A 14875-nucleotide genomic window follows, 5' to 3' on the forward strand; every position below is an offset into this window, starting at 1 on the left:
CATCAGTGCATTTTAAAGCCAGGACCATGTGGAAAAATAACAGAAGTCTTGACAAACATTTTATGCCTTTATTGTTTTTTTTTTTTGACAGCTGCAAGATAAATAGAATAATAAATATATTTAGACAATACATAAAATAAACACTCTTTCTAAACATAGTTTGAGAGCAAAACACAGGATCACACTGCGTCATCTCTCTGTTGTGTGCAGATACATTTTAAGAAAACACAGTTGGAACTTTAAAAGTGCTTGGTTGATTGACGGATAACGCAGTGATCAAAGTGACAAAGTGTGCATGATGAGCTGGCAAACGGAGCTAAGAAATTCAAGCCACGATTTCTAGACACTACATCTACTTTGCAATATTGCAGAGAAGACATGAATTGTTCTCATCCCTCTAATATGTAAGAAAATAACTGTTCAACAAAGATTCAACATTACACAAGCGGGTGAGGTAAGATTATTAAGAGATACTGCAGAGAAAGGAATGAGGTTTGGTTGAGCGTGGATCCATCTTAAGCACACACATCATTTAAAAACAGACACACTTCTTTGCATTGATTGCTGACATAATTAAACATTTAGAAACATATTCTACCCACTATGTTCAAACTCAAAGCTGTGATGTAACAGACATCTCACTTCTCTTAATGCTCGACCTTGAAGCCATTAAAACACCGGCTTCACTGTTTACTAAATCTGTGCACACAAGTATGAAATCTTTGGAGGCTGTAAAGGAATAGTTTGATGATTTAGGAATTATCCACTTTCTTGGCAAGAGCTACAAGTGAAGACAGATGCAAACTCTGCCGGTTGGTTGGCAGCCTCACAGTGATGATAAGACTCCAGCAAGTGACCGGGCCCGGCCAAGAAGTAGACTGGCACAAACCCCCCCCCTTAAACAACAACTTGTTATTTTATAGTTATGAAACAAATTAGACATACAAGATGTGTTACCTTTGGACAGAGCATGGCTAGCTGTTTCCCCTTGTTTCCAGTCTTTATGCTAAGCTAAGCAGCTGCTAGCTCCAGCTACATATTTACCACACAGACACAAGAGTCGTATTGATCTTCTCATCTAACTCTGGGCCAGAAAATGGCAAATATAGCACAATTCCACTAAATGTCAAACTATTCCTTTAATATACGGGATACTGTAGATGTTAAATAATCAAATTGATTTTAAATCTAGATTTCATTGGCATATTTAACCTATCACAGTGAAGACAGAATAACCATTAATGCAGAAAATGTGGCATGACATGCTGGAGGTGCAAACATGAGGTTTGTCAGAAGAATCCATGTTCACATACAAACACTCACTCATAAATAACGGAAACTCACAGTAATTTACCCCTGAGGCAATCTCAGAACCCATCAGCTCTTGTCTGATAATGATTTAGCCTCTGGGGGCAACAGCCAGCATTTCAGGGCTCCCGGTGTAGCCAGCAGACATCCAGATAATGGACATCCAGACCAAGACTTCCTCTTCCGTGATCACTGTTTACAGTCTATTTAGAGGCTTGACAACAACTTGACATTTTGGCTCCTCTCTATAAACAGATATCTGCATATGAATGCAGATAAACTATGAATGAATAAATAAAGAGCTCAACTATCATCAGAGAGGCTGATGGGTTATGAGATTGCATTTCTCCCAGTGCCTGTTCCACATGGACTGTTTACCTGCACGCAACCAAAGTCTGCTCAAAGGTGATTGGTCAACACTAAAGGGACAACAAACGGAAACCAGAACGCTTCCGATAACAAAATCATGTCCTTTGCCTACAGATTCTGCATTCAGATGCAGATCTCTGTCTATAGAGATTAACCCTGAGATAACAGCAAATAGTGCAACTACTTGACACCAGTGTACAGACCAGTATCTCCACCTCCTCCTGGTCATTCTGATACCTGCTGTAATGCCTGGTGTCCCCCCTACTCTCTGGTCTGACTTGCTGTGTCCACAGCTGACCTCAGTCCTGTTTGCGCTCTACTGAAACTGCCCCTTCTCCCCCTGCTGCTGCTGCTGACTCCCATCCTTTGGGGGTAACTGACTGGGGTCCTCTGCAAAGGGAGTAGCTGAGGAAAACAAGGAAGACACAACAAAGTTAATTTCAGGTTTCTGTGGCAGTATCCTGTTCATCCGTGTGGTTATTAAATCAAGTTTAAATGTATGTTTCTCTTAGATGCACTTAACCTTTATTTTCAGTCCACTTATGCCCCTCAACTCATCTTTTTGGTGTGCCCACGTTCCCTCACCCTCATCCACTTAACAAGTCAAAATGTCTGCTGTGAAAAACATGGCTTTCCACCAGTCTCAGAAAAAATGCTGCAATTTGTTGCATCCACAGTGTGAAGAAGCAAAGGCAGTGGTCTGTTGTTTGTGGTTTCTGCAAGACTGACACCAAAACCTGACCTCAACCGTGCCCGTCGTGTTTGAGATCATTTAGAAATCTTTTGTCATTAGAGACCATTGCAGCTCTGCTGGAGGAGCCTTAACATTTTCTACATTTGGAGAGTTAATCAGAGGAATACCAGTCTCACTTGGCCAGACCTATCTCCACACTTCACTTCATTTTATCCCAGCAAAAGAATTTTGTAGGCCCGCCTTGCTACATTATCCAAATCTTCATTGAAACTTGTCATTTTCAGTGTGTAGGTTGCTGAAAATGGCAAGTCGGAGCTCGGAGCTTGTTGTTGTTGTTGTACAGTAACACGCAGATAACAGAAGGGGAGGAGAATGCCGACTGAAATTGTCAGCCAATGGCAGGCTTAAACCAACAGCCCGCTTCCTGTGAGTCAGACTACAGGAAGACTAGAAAATCAACACAAAACAACTAATTGATGTTGTTGTGTAAAGAGGCTTTTCTCACAGTGCTGCAGACTAACACCGTGGGCTGCCGGTTGCAAACTGACCATTCATGAATGATTATTATTTTACATAAGTAGGTATTAACAATACTGCAGTGAGAGCACTTGTGTTTGGAAGGTTCTGGAGGGTTGTACGGAGGCAGGAGCCGTTACGCTGCACGAGCACTCATCCAGTGACTGAATGATTTTCCTCTTGTTCATTTAAACCTGCAACAATGGATTTTTTTGGCACTTGGGTGCAACTGAACAGAAAACTGACGTATTATCACCTTTAAAGTTTAGATGACAAACTTGTTGGCAAACAATTGCTGACATTAGCATCAATTAGCATTTATCTGGAGTCATGTTTCTGCCCACCTGGTGAAGGTCCAATATACACCCAACTCCTGAGGGAAATATCTGTTTAGCAACAAAAGTTTCACTGTGTCCACCACTCAATCTGCGTCACTTACGGTTCTGAAACTGCTGCGCTGTATATCTGGTTAGGAGGATCCCAAAACCCTCAATGAGAGCGAGCAAAATTCCCCCCATCATGGCAGAGCCCATCATCGTTAACGGCCCACCTGCAGAAAATACAGAATTCATTCAGTCACACTGATTAATCTGATGTGGTCAGCGACGCAGGAAGCTGGTGTCAGGTTCATTCTGGTATATGAGCTTCTTCTTACTGCGTGCTGCTAGGATGGCCCCAGTCAGTGCACCACTGGTTATGGAGTTCCAAGGATCCTCTCTCCCTCTCAGGCGAACTAAACTACAGTCAATTGTAGAGAAAAGACCTCCCCAGACAGCAAAGCTCCCTGCAAAACCACCAAAAACAAACCAGTGGGCGTTTGCAAGTCTGCTTTAAGGTATGATTTTAGTTTTAAGCGGAGAAATGTTACCCGTCAGTGACTCTGTGAAATACAGCAAACCCTTCTGCAGGTAAATCATTGACTATACACAACGAATGATGGGATTTAACTCTAATATGTAAAATAAGAATACTCCAAGAGTTACAGTAAAAGAAACGAGTCACGGTTACAAAGGACGACCGTCTCACCTCCAATCTGTGGAGCTCTTATTCTCACAGCATTTGCACTGCCTCTCAGTCTGTGTCCGACTCCCTGAAACATTGGCATTTAGCATTAGAGGACTGTTGAATTCAGCGTTTTAAAACCTGACGAGACCAAATTGTATTATGTGGTGAACTCACTGCGGGGGCATTACGAAAGCCCTTGATCGCCTGGAACAGCCCTCCTCCAATTGCACCCATGGTGAAAGCGCCTCCACAGTCATCCACGATCCTCCAGGGACTGCAGGGATGCATTCAGGAGAGAGAGGAAGAAAACGCAAATCACTAAACTATGAAAATACTTGTGAATTGCAGCCCTGCATGTGCCATTAAATGCATATCATTGGACAACTGCAGCCTGCAATTCACAAAATGAGTTAATTCAATTATTTGAAGAATCATAGCCACTGATTCTTGAGAGACCCCTGCAAACACCAGTGACACCAAAGCCATAGTTCCTGTCCTGGGAGCTGGTCCAGGATTTGTCTTTGGTTGACACGAGTCTGTCTCTGTGCAGGACAGCCATAGATATGAGTAACATCTGAATTATATTTTAAGTCTTTAATTCTGGTCATCACATCTTCAGTTGTCTCTTAAAAACACTGGTATGTTTAGCTTCAACAGAAAGTTGCTGTAGCTTCCATTAGCAACGTTAAGTTATCTGAGGCTTCATACTTAACCGCAGCTTTATCTCTTAATATCCCTGACCCCTGGCTAAGCTAGCCGGCTAACTCACAGAGCCTCTCCGCTCACTCTCTCAACAGCTCGAATATGACATTAAGAAGACAAAACTGTGGCCACAGGTTGACATTTTTGACCATATAACGAAAGGAAATCGTTTAAAAACTAATCTTACCAAGGCTCGCGGGCATATTCCTCCATGTTTGTTGTCGTCAAGCGCCCAGTGAAACGTCATCATTGTGCGCGCCGTGTGCTGTTGTGGGAAGTAGCACCGTTCCCTCACCTCAGATCCAAGAGGCGATTTTTATAAAAACAGGTAAGCTCGATTGGTTTTTATTCATTCAGATTTGTAGTAAAGTGTCTGTTGTTAGTATTAGCGTGATGTAGGTGTATTTACGAGGCTTACAGGTGTATCCGTTGCTTTATCCTTCCAGTTGTTGACATGGCTAACTTACGGAGCGGGCGGTGCGATTGTTCTGTGTAATTAAACATTTTATTGCGCAAAAAATGGGTTATTTTGAATTGAGCGAATATATTTTTTTTTTTTTTTAGCTTATTTGCTTGTGTTTGGAGATGAGAAGCTAAAACAGGGTAGCAACGCACACATAAGCTAACGCTGCACCGGGAGCCACAGGCATGCAGGGAGTCAATGACCAAACGCTACTGTGCCGCATGAACGATACTGAAATACAGATGAACCGCTGTATCGGCAGCAGTGAAGTTTCCTCAGCCAACCTTCAATCCCGATTCAGGGGCATTTCCTTACATTTCAGGATAACGTTCACGGTAGCTTCACAGCAATATGGCTGTTGATCAGTACAGGCTTTGATGTTTTGTGACTGACTGTAGAAGTGCTTTGCAGTGACTGTGCTGCAGAGTTTGAGTTAGTGGATCTGAAGCTGTTCACACCGTCAAAAACCATAGAAGTGGTCATTTTTTTTGGTCTGTAAAATGTTAGAAAGCTGTGGGCCCAATATTTTGGCATCAAATGGCTCATTTTCTCCAAGAACCAGTCCAAAACCTGCAGATATTCAATTTACTGATACATAAACCAGAATCTAAATGTAGATTTTTTTGTGTTATATTTATCTGCGGATGAGGGTTTTTTTGGTCCTGGTTGCATCCATCATGAGTTAATCCTTCCTTCTCTCTGTTGCAGGATGCCTCTACCCCCAGCACTGCTGGCCCGCTTGGCCAAGAGAGGGATTGTTAAACCGTCAGAGCAAGGTAGTGCCCTGGAGCCTGTAGCATTCAGACATTTTTCTGTATGTTTCATTCATTTCCCACATGTCCCGTACCAACGTTTCTCCTCTAATTCATCCAGAGGTAGATGAGGAGATTATTGCTGAAGATTATGATGACAACAACGTAGATTATGAAGCCACCAGACTGGAGAATCTACCACCAAACTGGTACAAAGTGTTCGACCCTGCTTGGTACGTATACTGGATTTCTGCAGTACTCATTCTGCACCCCGCAGGGTTAAAGTACCATAAAATTATATTTGTTTTTTGCTCAATTATGTTTATCATGGGTCAAACTGACATTCAAGCAGCAGATTTCTATAACAAATTACACATGAACATCAACCTTATTTAAAAACCTCCTGATGGATTAATGTTTCTGGGGTCAGTAAAACAGATTATTTTGATGTAAAATAACCGGTGGCCATAAAAATGTAGTTTTTCAGTCATTTGTAGCCTAATTTATGTGGTGAAGGCTGTTGACTTTGTGGTGAAGAGTAGCATTATAAAATAAATGTGAAAATATGGTGTTGTGAAATGAAAACTGATTTTGGGAAAAGGACATTTTGCAATAAAAACTGCTGGAATTGGATTAAAGAATGACCTGCAATAAATTTACTTTCACTGTCAGGTGAAACATTTCATGACATGGTTATTTCTGATCATTTTCCCACGTCTTATTTAATATTTAACACTTGTGTCTTCTGTATGTTGTGTTTATAGTGTTATAGTTACATTTCATGATGGCATTAATCATCATTACTTATCACCAATTAGTAAATCTGCAGAATCAACCATTTGATTTTGTTTGTCTTTCAACCCACAGCGGCCTTCCTTATTACTGGAATGTGGAGACAGATTTGGTGGCCTGGCTGTCCCCAAATGACCCAACTGCAGTGGTAACAAAACCTGCCAAGAAAATTAGAGGTATGGCATTTTAAAGCCTCCATAACTTAACATTTCGATGACACAGTTAGGAGCATTGCAGTGGACATCTGTTATATGTACTCTGCAGTGACTCACCAGTCATTGCAAGTCTGATCATCATTTGGCAAATAATCTCAGAATGCAGTTTGTTTTTGCAGAATTCTGGCAATAGTTCATTTTCTGGCTGTGTGTCTTTATTTTATTTTCATTTTTCAGTTGAAGGAGGAGATGAACGAACGGAGAGGCAGTTTGAGAAGCCAGACAGAGAGCGAGAGCGGGACAGAGACAAAGATCGGGAAAGGGAGCGGGAAAGAGACCGAGAGAGGGACGAAGGGAGGGACAGAGACAGGAGGAAGCAGCGGAGGGATGACATAGCACCGTACAGCAAGAACAAAAGAGGTAATGTTTACATCTGTTTCATATGACACGAGCATTTTCAAATCAATGCTTTTCACACGGATCCATGTTACATGTTTATTTTCCTTTCAGGGAGAAAAGATGATGAGATGGACCCCATGGATCCAAGTGCTTACTCTGATGCCCCAAGGTACATTTACAGTCATGATCGTCAACAAGCCCTTCGTCCTTTCTTTAAATTCAGTCTCGCACGTCCGTAAAGTTGGGAGACAAGCACAGAACAGAATCAAAGCATTACAGGGGGGACAAAGCAGGAGGCGGAATGACTGCCTGCCTCCTTTCATTGGCCACGTTAACAAATGATCTGCAGTGATAGTATCGCCATTGGTTCTATGATCTCTACAGATGAACAGATACTCTATTATAGATGATATATATGTTACAAATGATCTGATTCTGATAAATGATGCCACTCTATCCTCTGGTCTTATTTACCTTTACAGGGGCACATGGTCAAGTGGTTTGCCCAAGCGTAATGAAGCAAAGACGGGTGCAGACACCACAGCGGCGGGGCCTCTGTTCCAGCAGCGGCCGTACCCCAGTCCAGGAGCCGTGCTTCGGGCTAACGCAGCAAACCAAATACCCAAAGAGTAAACCGAGCTCCTGGGAACCAGCAAAGACTCAGCTGTACAGTTTGTCTTCCCTTTGCTCACATCTGCCGTTACAGCCTGACATCTTTAAGTTTTCTGTTTGTTCTGAAACTTGAGCGCTGAGCTTTTGTACCGCCAGTGCATTCATACTCCATCGAACGTGTAGAGCAGCTGTAAATATGTTTTTATATGACCTAAAGATTGACTTTCTTGTTGATGTTAGGGCCATTAGTGGACATCATTTGCTAATAAATGTAAAGTTAACTGTGAAAATGACTCTCTTTCTGGTGTGGTGATAGATCTTAAAATAACATCCGTGCAAATAAAACTCTTGACAATGTTTTATTACAAAATGGCAATGCTTTCAAATCTTAAGACATCCATTATTTTTGAACACGTTACAAAAACGACATTTCAGATGGGGAGGGAAAGGGACAGGGAATATCTGGATGAATGTGGATCAGTGGACTGCTGCTCCTACGTAGTGACAAATACAGTCATAGTCCAGCGTGAACACTTTCTCCTCGTGTCGGTCGAGCTGCACCATCGCTCTGCACTTGTTCTTGTCCCGCTGCAGAATACGGCCGACCTGAACAAACGGAAATACTGCAATGAGTAACAGCAGAAACCAGAGCACGCATCCTGCAGGAAAGAGGATCCTCTGCTCACCTGTCCTCTGTGCTCGCCCAGAACAACCATTATAGAATCATTCTCACTTTTCGGAACGATGGTTTCCAGCATGTCCTGCTTCACATCTGCCACAGGAAGAGGAAACAGCAGGTAGTTAAAGAATGAAAGAGAAACGATAGCAACGCTCAAGTACAAGAATGAGATAAGTTTTGACTGTCTGCAGTGACACACACTTTAACAGACACAAATAATGCCCAACCACTAATCAGTTATCCCCATTTACAAAAAGAGTGAGTAAGTAGAGACGTATACGTGTTTAAAAAATCTACAGTATCAAGGTATAGTACATAATCCCCAATCAGGTTGTACAACATGACAGAGAGGAACCATGGGTACCTGGATCCATGGTTTTCAGAATAGCACCTAAGCTTGCCAGATGTACAATGAAAACTCACAGGCATTGTTACAACACATATTTTGCACATTTCACACCAGAAAGAGAGAGAGAGCGAACGCCAAGAGAGACTGAGACGGCACTCATGACTCACCGTCTAACAGTCTTCCCTCTTCAGTTCGACACACACAGGTAGTCGGTGTCAGGACGTCCTCCACACGCATCTACAAGAAAACAAGACTGAACTTAACAGCTGTGATTAAAAAAAAAATTAAACTGCAACCTTTATAATTAATAAAACACTGCAGCTGAAGATATGGTACAATATTTCATAGCTTTTCTCTAAACTGTGTGTTTTAGAAGCTTTAGCTTTAATCCAGAACAATGCAATTAATCAAACATTCTTGGTTTACAATAACAGAAACTCCCTGATCCAAAGGAGGCTTGACACAAAGCACAGATGCTTTGATGATCATTCGATGTCTTGGGGGTGTATTGGTACCTTTGAGTTGTAGTACCTGCCCCCTTTGAAAGCTCTGTCTATAAAGCGAACTTTCAAGTCCCTCTGGAGCCAGGAGGGGGGAGCCGGTGGCCGCCGTGCCTCCTTCACTGGAGGCTTTTCTCTACAGAGGACACAGAAGACAAACATGCAGCATGTTTCCTCCAACAAAACACTGACACGTTATTAACCAAGTGTATAAAATGAGAACATTTAAAATGCTGCTCGATAAGAAAGATGAAAAGCACCTTCGTCTTTTAATGGAAACGCACCTGTCTTGACTGGATTCTCTGTGTTTCCTCTTCCTCTCATCTCTTTCTGAAGACTTGTGTTTCCCCTCATCACTGTTACTTCTCCTCTCTCTCTCCTCCCGCTTCTGGTGCTCCCTCTCCCTCTCCCTCTCCCTCTCCTTCTCCTTCTCCTTCTCCTTGTCTTTGTGGGCTTTGCTGAGGCGACCTGGTTGGTGGAAACACCCAGTTATCGTGGCATTAAGTAAAAAGTGGCGACACAGACACACACAGACACGGTCGTGAGTCTGTGTTTGTATTCTTAAAGCAAGGCAGCTGAAATCACTGAAAACAAAAGATGTGGCTGAATCAGTTTTGGGTTTTTTTCCACATGAAGGCCTCACACAACTAACGCTGCAAACAACAATTATATTCATTTCAATTTCCAATGGTGACAAGTGCTGATCATAGTAGAATAGAAATATCATCTAATCTGGCACACAGGAGCACAGAATCAAAGCTCGTTATCACCCAGAAACGTAATCTTTTCTATTTCATTTGTCCAGAGTTACTTACTGAGGTCTTTGCTGTATTTGTCGTATTCTTTGCGCCCAACCAGTTTAACAGCGTATTGGCTCACTGTCACAGTCTTGCTGCCAATAGCCAGCTTCACCATAACTCGAGCGTTGTCTGGATCGACGCCTTCAATCTGCAGCACATGAATCAGAGATAAAGTTACTCAGAGAAAACAATACTGAGACCAAACAGGTAGTTGTGTGATATTTTTGTTTCAGGAGGTTAGAGCATGTCAACAATGATGAATATCACATTTCAGATCAACTCCACCTTGCCATACAAGTCTTTATGTGCCCCGGACTCCACCAGCACACAGCCGCCTGGACCCATCACGAGTTCCTCCTCCTTCGCTCGCTCCTCGCCCGGCTTGGGGGGTCGCTGACGTTTGCTGGGCTCCAGGTCTTTTATTGCTGAACGATCAGCTCCGAGACCCAAACCTTTTGGACGGAGCTGGTGTTCAATTGGCTTCACGTCTCTGTAGCAGACAGGGAACGACAGCACTAAATCAATGAACAAAGAGATGGACATGAGCAGAATGTAAAGGGGGGTGGAGGTGGAAACAGCCTGAGCCAAACATATTTTATCAAAACAGACAGACAATTAAAAGACACTTAATTATTTGAACACCACGGTGGTGCAGCTTTGGCATTATGTTAAATTAGGAGAGTAAATGTTAAAGCAAGGGCTCAGTTTGTGACTCACTGTTTAAATGTGCGTCCAATGCCTTCTGTTTTCTTCCAGCCCATCCCTCTCAGCATGGCGAGTCCATAGGCCTCAACAGGAACGCTCTCATAATCCGCATCTGTTGACTGACAAACACATAGATCTTTTTGAAAATCGACACACACATTAAACACTCTAACACGATGAGAAACAGACACCACAGTCTGCATTAAAATGTGTATCAGGGTTAAACGAGGCGCTTATGTAATCTCTGAGTTCTGAAGCACAGAAAAAAAACTGTTAGTGCCAACTGTCATGGAGAAGCAGTTTATGATGTTGGTCTTAGTCAGCCTTTCTGGCTCCAGGCTGTCAGACCCAGCCCGGGCTGACTACAGTCACCAGGCAGCAGCCACAGCAGCCCTCATCAGAGCAGTGGCCCGGCTCATCTCTGTCTCCACTGAAGGCTTTCCTCTGAGGGAAGCTGGGAGCCGGCTCTCACACAGGAGACGGCATTGAAATGAGCTGCGGGGCACAGCGGAGCAAGTTTCCCCTGACTCTCGTGTTCTGACAGTCACATCTACAGCGACTGAGAGCCGAGATGGGATGACAGTGACGAGGCGTGAGGCCTCCGATGAAAAGGAACAGAGAGGGATCTGATTGGCTGCCCGCATGTCTCTGGGGAGAATGTTGACGCCTGTCTGCCACCCAAGCTTTACTGTACTGCCACAGTCATCTGTGCCCATACGCATGCGCCAAGCTGTGTGTGCACACGGGGGGTGTTTTTCTACTCAGTTGACCGTCAGCACTTTCACACACACTCAAATTTCACTCAAAGTAGCCGGCCTACCAAACATTTTGTACTGTCAGGCATTTACATATGCTCACAGAAACGCCTCTCTAGCAGTTTAGATTGTGATCTTCAAATCTGATACCATTTAAAGAAATTATATTTAACTCACAGCCTGAGAGTCACGCCCTCCTCAAGCTGCTTTTATACAAATACTCTTGAGCAAGGCAGCAAAGCCAAGCCACCACCAGTAGAAAGCTTGAAATAAAACCAGAGAGGCAACTCAACAAAGTACGTGTATTTACATGAATGTTCACTGTTGGAAGATAATACAGCATCAGCTAGCATTACCTAGATATCAAAACAAGGAGCATTTTTAAAATAGGACAGTAGGATAAAAAAAAATATTTCAACCTCCTGTTATTGTCACTGATTCAACACTTTAGTCAATTAATCTAAGATACCAGGACCATTATCCTTTAACCTGTTGTTCCCTATTTTAGTTATTTCTGTAGCATCCTCTCATGTCAGGATTAAGTATGTTTCTAACACTTATGTTAGAAAATGTGTTGAAAGAGTTTGTCATTCAAGTTTGTTGAATGAAAGAGTTTTTCTGTCACACAGTTGGTATCCACACTTACAGATTCCGGCCGCAGATCCACCTTTATATGGTCTCCATCCTCAAAGCCGTCGGGCACTTTATTTTGCATCAGCAGAGGGATGCTGAGGTTCAGGTTTCTTTCCGTCTGAGGGCCATTCTGCCACTGCTCAAGCTGCCTCCGGGAGTCTACACACACGGATTGGAGATATATAAGGAACTGTGTATGAGAGCCTTCCAACCAAACACGAGCACACACTGAACCGCATCTCCTGAATGAACACACCTTCAATCAGTTCTTTGACAGCCTGAGAATCCACGGAGTCACTGTCTTGAGTCGTTTCTTGTGTTTTGCCTCCACTGCCCTCGCTCTGGCTTGCTCGGTCCGGTTTGTGCCAGCGGTTCTTCTGGATCAGAGGGATGATGAGCTCTTTGGGCTTCTCTGATGGTTTTGAACTGCAGAACAGACAGAAGTTAGCAAGCTAGCAGGCAGGGACGCTTCAAAACAAGATTTACTTGTTACCGTACGAAATAAAGTATATACCGACGTTACCTAGATGAGGTATACCCCTACTTCACATAAAAGCTGAATCATTAAATTAAAAACTAGTTATCAGAACGTAAACCTAACCGTTACGCTAATGCTACGATATGCTAGCGTTAGCTTACGGAGCCCACCTTTGCAATTCATTCCTGTCAATTCCGGTCAAGTAATCTCTGTCATCTTTCTTGGTCAAAGCGTCGCCAGTCGAAGGTTTAAATTTGCTGACTGTTTTCGTAAAACCAAACGACACTGCCGCGTTTTTTCTCTCTCCTTGGTCCGCAGAAGCAAGAGACTGAGCGGCACCCGTATCATCCCCGTGCGACGCCATTATTGTTTGTGATCGACAGGAGAAGGAGAAAGGCATTCTGGTAGTCGTAGTTTAATTTTGATTAACGTGCTTCGTTGATGTTCGTGCAAATTACTACAATTCCCACCATGCATTGGTATTAAAGGTACAACCACCCATTAGCACAGTGTGGATTTCACTGAGATTTAATAGTGGTTTGTTCGCGTTAGCTCATCAAAATTTGATTAAATTATACAGGAAAGGCAGAACAAGGTAGGCAGGGAGACAGTTTGTATATATTTACAGATAAAAGAAAATAATTTGTGTGTCCTTGATAATACTCGGTGAAATTACATTTTCTGGATTAAATTGTCAAAACAGAAGACCTAAATACAAAATGGTAGTTTTGCATCTAATATGTACACTTTCTGATCATTTTATATTTGTAGCCGAAATTGTTCCACTTTAAATTTAATTCATTTCTTTTTCGTCATTTTCTTTCCTTTTCTTTTTGCATAATTTTATGTGCGTACTCTTTTTAAAAATTATTCTAGCTCTACAGGAATAACATTAAGTAGGAATTATTGATGAGGTAAGGCTGATATAGGTTATGTACATGTGACTACAAGGACCCATTTTTCTTATGAGGCTCATTAAAGTGTTATCTAAACTTCCCTCGCAGCTTTATAAACTTAAGATTTGCCACTGTGACCAAATGGCACTGGAAAAATATTACAAATGTGTCTTGACCAACAATCTGGTCGTCACGCCTTTAAATCCTGGTCATAACTCGTAAGCGAAAAGTGATGCTGCTGATGCAGGTACACCGAGACTGAGAATAATTAGGGGCGGTACTTTTAACTCTTTTATTCCCTCCCCTCCGTGCTCCTTAACTTGCCAAGGTAACCCTGTCACATGCCTTCTTGTCTTTGTTTCTTTCCGTCAAAAGTGACTTTTGGAAGCAGGGACATCTACCTGAGCACACTTTGCACCGGACAGCACAGCCTTCATCTGATCTAATCTAATCTTCGGCAATTGACGCTCCGCGCCCTGATTGCACCGCGCCTGCAATGCAATGACACCTCCACCCGGTCAACCAGGCTTTACCGACCGTTGTCTTTTCTGATTGCTGTAACAGAATCAAGCAGCACACGCATCCGCAATTAATTAACCTACACGATCCGCCAAACGAAGACTAGAGGGAAGGACCTGACGAGGAGGAGGCGAACATGAAGGTAAGAAATCCCTCACAATCAAATCAAAGTCACTTATTGATCAGCAGGCTCAGACACTCCTCACAAGTTAAACAGGACCATGACATTTCTCCATCCTCCACGTTGTCTGGCCTATAGCTGTGCAGCAGCTGCTAAAATTATAAGCAACCGCTGTCAGATTTGCCCGATAGTGTGTGTGCGCGTGTGTGCATGTGTGCGTGTGTGCGTGTGTGTTCTCCCTCTCTCTCCTCTCTCCTCTCTCCCTCTCTCTCTACATCAGATCACCGCCGCTCTCAGAGCATCACTGTCCAAATATCCCGTCAGCCGTGCGCATCGCCTCACACTTTCTCCGGGATACGGTGGTCCCACATCACTGCATCCCCACGCTGCTTTTTCATCACACACGCACACGGCTGCTTCTGCTTTTTTCCCTTTATTTTAATTTTTGTATTTTTTTTTTTAACGAAGCAACTCGTATTTATTTAAAGTGCAGGCTGGTTTTTGAACCTCAGTCGGGTCAATGTATATAGACGCGTTCAAACGGATCCTCTTTGAAAGGCTGAACTGCTTGAAAAGAATGTGTGTGTGTCAGCGCCAGGGCAGGTCAGTATTTTCCCTAAATATGAGAAATATGAGAAGCTGTTGTGTGTAATCCAAGTGTCTCTTGGTGTGT

General features: G+C 43.0%; 4 protein-coding genes across 8 annotated transcripts in view; 2 read left to right on the forward strand and 2 right to left on the reverse strand.

Moving 5' to 3' along the window:
- Positions 1–54: 54 nt before the first annotated feature.
- timm17b (translocase of inner mitochondrial membrane 17 homolog B (yeast)) lies at positions 55–4830 on the reverse strand. The gene is made up of 6 exons (XM_076741206.1): positions 4782–4830; positions 4067–4166; positions 3914–3977; positions 3543–3671; positions 3327–3437; positions 55–2082 (listed from the first exon to the last, which is right to left on the reverse strand). Exons 1-6 carry the CDS (start codon positions 4805–4807, stop codon positions 1994–1996), a joined length of 519 nt encoding a protein of 172 aa, XP_076597321.1. The 5' UTR covers positions 4808–4830; the 3' UTR covers positions 55–1993.
- Positions 4830–8124, forward strand: pqbp1 (polyglutamine binding protein 1). The gene is made up of 7 exons (XM_076741205.1): positions 4830–4922; positions 5766–5833; positions 5931–6042; positions 6677–6777; positions 6994–7176; positions 7267–7324; positions 7638–8124. Exons 2-7 carry the CDS (start codon positions 5767–5769, stop codon positions 7786–7788), a joined length of 672 nt encoding a protein of 223 aa, XP_076597320.1. The 5' UTR covers positions 4830–4922; position 5766; the 3' UTR covers positions 7789–8124.
- On the reverse strand, positions 8109–13041 carry gpkow (G patch domain and KOW motifs). The gene is made up of 11 exons (XM_076741204.1): positions 12837–13041; positions 12445–12614; positions 12202–12347; positions 10813–10919; positions 10381–10585; positions 10111–10243; positions 9580–9763; positions 9311–9431; positions 8963–9032; positions 8454–8539; positions 8109–8373 (listed from the first exon to the last, which is right to left on the reverse strand). The coding sequence occupies exons 1-11, from the start codon at positions 13028–13030 to the stop codon at positions 8245–8247; spliced, it is 1545 nt and encodes a 514-aa protein (XP_076597319.1). The 5' UTR covers positions 13031–13041; the 3' UTR covers positions 8109–8244.
- Positions 13042–13944: 903 nt separating this feature from the next.
- Positions 13945–14875, forward strand: part of magixb (MAGI family member, X-linked b) — a 37670-nt gene continuing 36739 nt past the window's right edge. For 4 of the 5 annotated variants that reach the window (XM_076741412.1, XM_076741415.1, XM_076741416.1 and 1 more), the window contains exon 1: positions 14506–14805. In XM_076741412.1, coding sequence (XP_076597527.1) covers positions 14723–14805 — 83 coding nt within the window. In that variant the 5' untranslated portion in view covers positions 14506–14722. Of the gene's footprint in view, positions 14224–14505; positions 14806–14875 lie in introns of those variants that run through there. The other variant, XM_076741413.1, reaches the window with a different exon arrangement.

Source organism: Chaetodon auriga, chromosome 10 (assembly GCF_051107435.1).
Source record: "Chaetodon auriga isolate fChaAug3 chromosome 10, fChaAug3.hap1, whole genome shotgun sequence".
Lineage (NCBI taxonomy): Eukaryota > Metazoa > Chordata > Actinopteri > Chaetodontiformes > Chaetodontidae > Chaetodon > Chaetodon auriga.

Bases quoted from the DNA above. Each gene is read 5' to 3' on its own strand.
- timm17b (XM_076741206.1), bottom strand. From the start codon at position 4,807: ATGGAGGAATATGCCCGCGAGCCTTG. The intron at 3,978-4,066 runs GTGAGTTCACCA...CCAATGTTTCAG, and splicing joins GCTTTCGTAATGCCCCCGCA to GGAGTCGGACACAGACTGAG. The intron at 2,083-3,326 runs GTAAGTGACGCA...TGTTTTCCTCAG, and splicing joins AGCGCAGCAGTTTCAGAACC to CTACTCCCTTTGCAGAGGAC.
- pqbp1 (XM_076741205.1), top strand. From the start codon at position 5,767: ATGCCTCTACCCCCAGCACTGCTGGCCCGCTTGGCCAAGAGAGGGATT. The intron at 6,778-6,993 runs GTATGGCATTTT...TTCATTTTTCAG, and splicing joins ACCTGCCAAGAAAATTAGAG to TTGAAGGAGGAGATGAACGA. The intron at 7,177-7,266 runs GTAATGTTTACA...TTTTCCTTTCAG, and splicing joins GTACAGCAAGAACAAAAGAG to GGAGAAAAGATGATGAGATG.
- gpkow (XM_076741204.1), bottom strand. From the start codon at position 13,030: ATGGCGTCGCACGGGGATGATACGGGTGCCGCTCAGTCTCTTGCTTCT. The intron at 8,540-8,962 runs GTGAGTCATGAG...TTCCTGTGGCAG, and splicing joins AGAGGGAAGACTGTTAGACG to ATGTGAAGCAGGACATGCTG. The intron at 8,374-8,453 runs GTGAGCAGAGGA...CCGTTTGTTCAG, and splicing joins TGGGCGAGCACAGAGGACAG to GTCGGCCGTATTCTGCAGCG.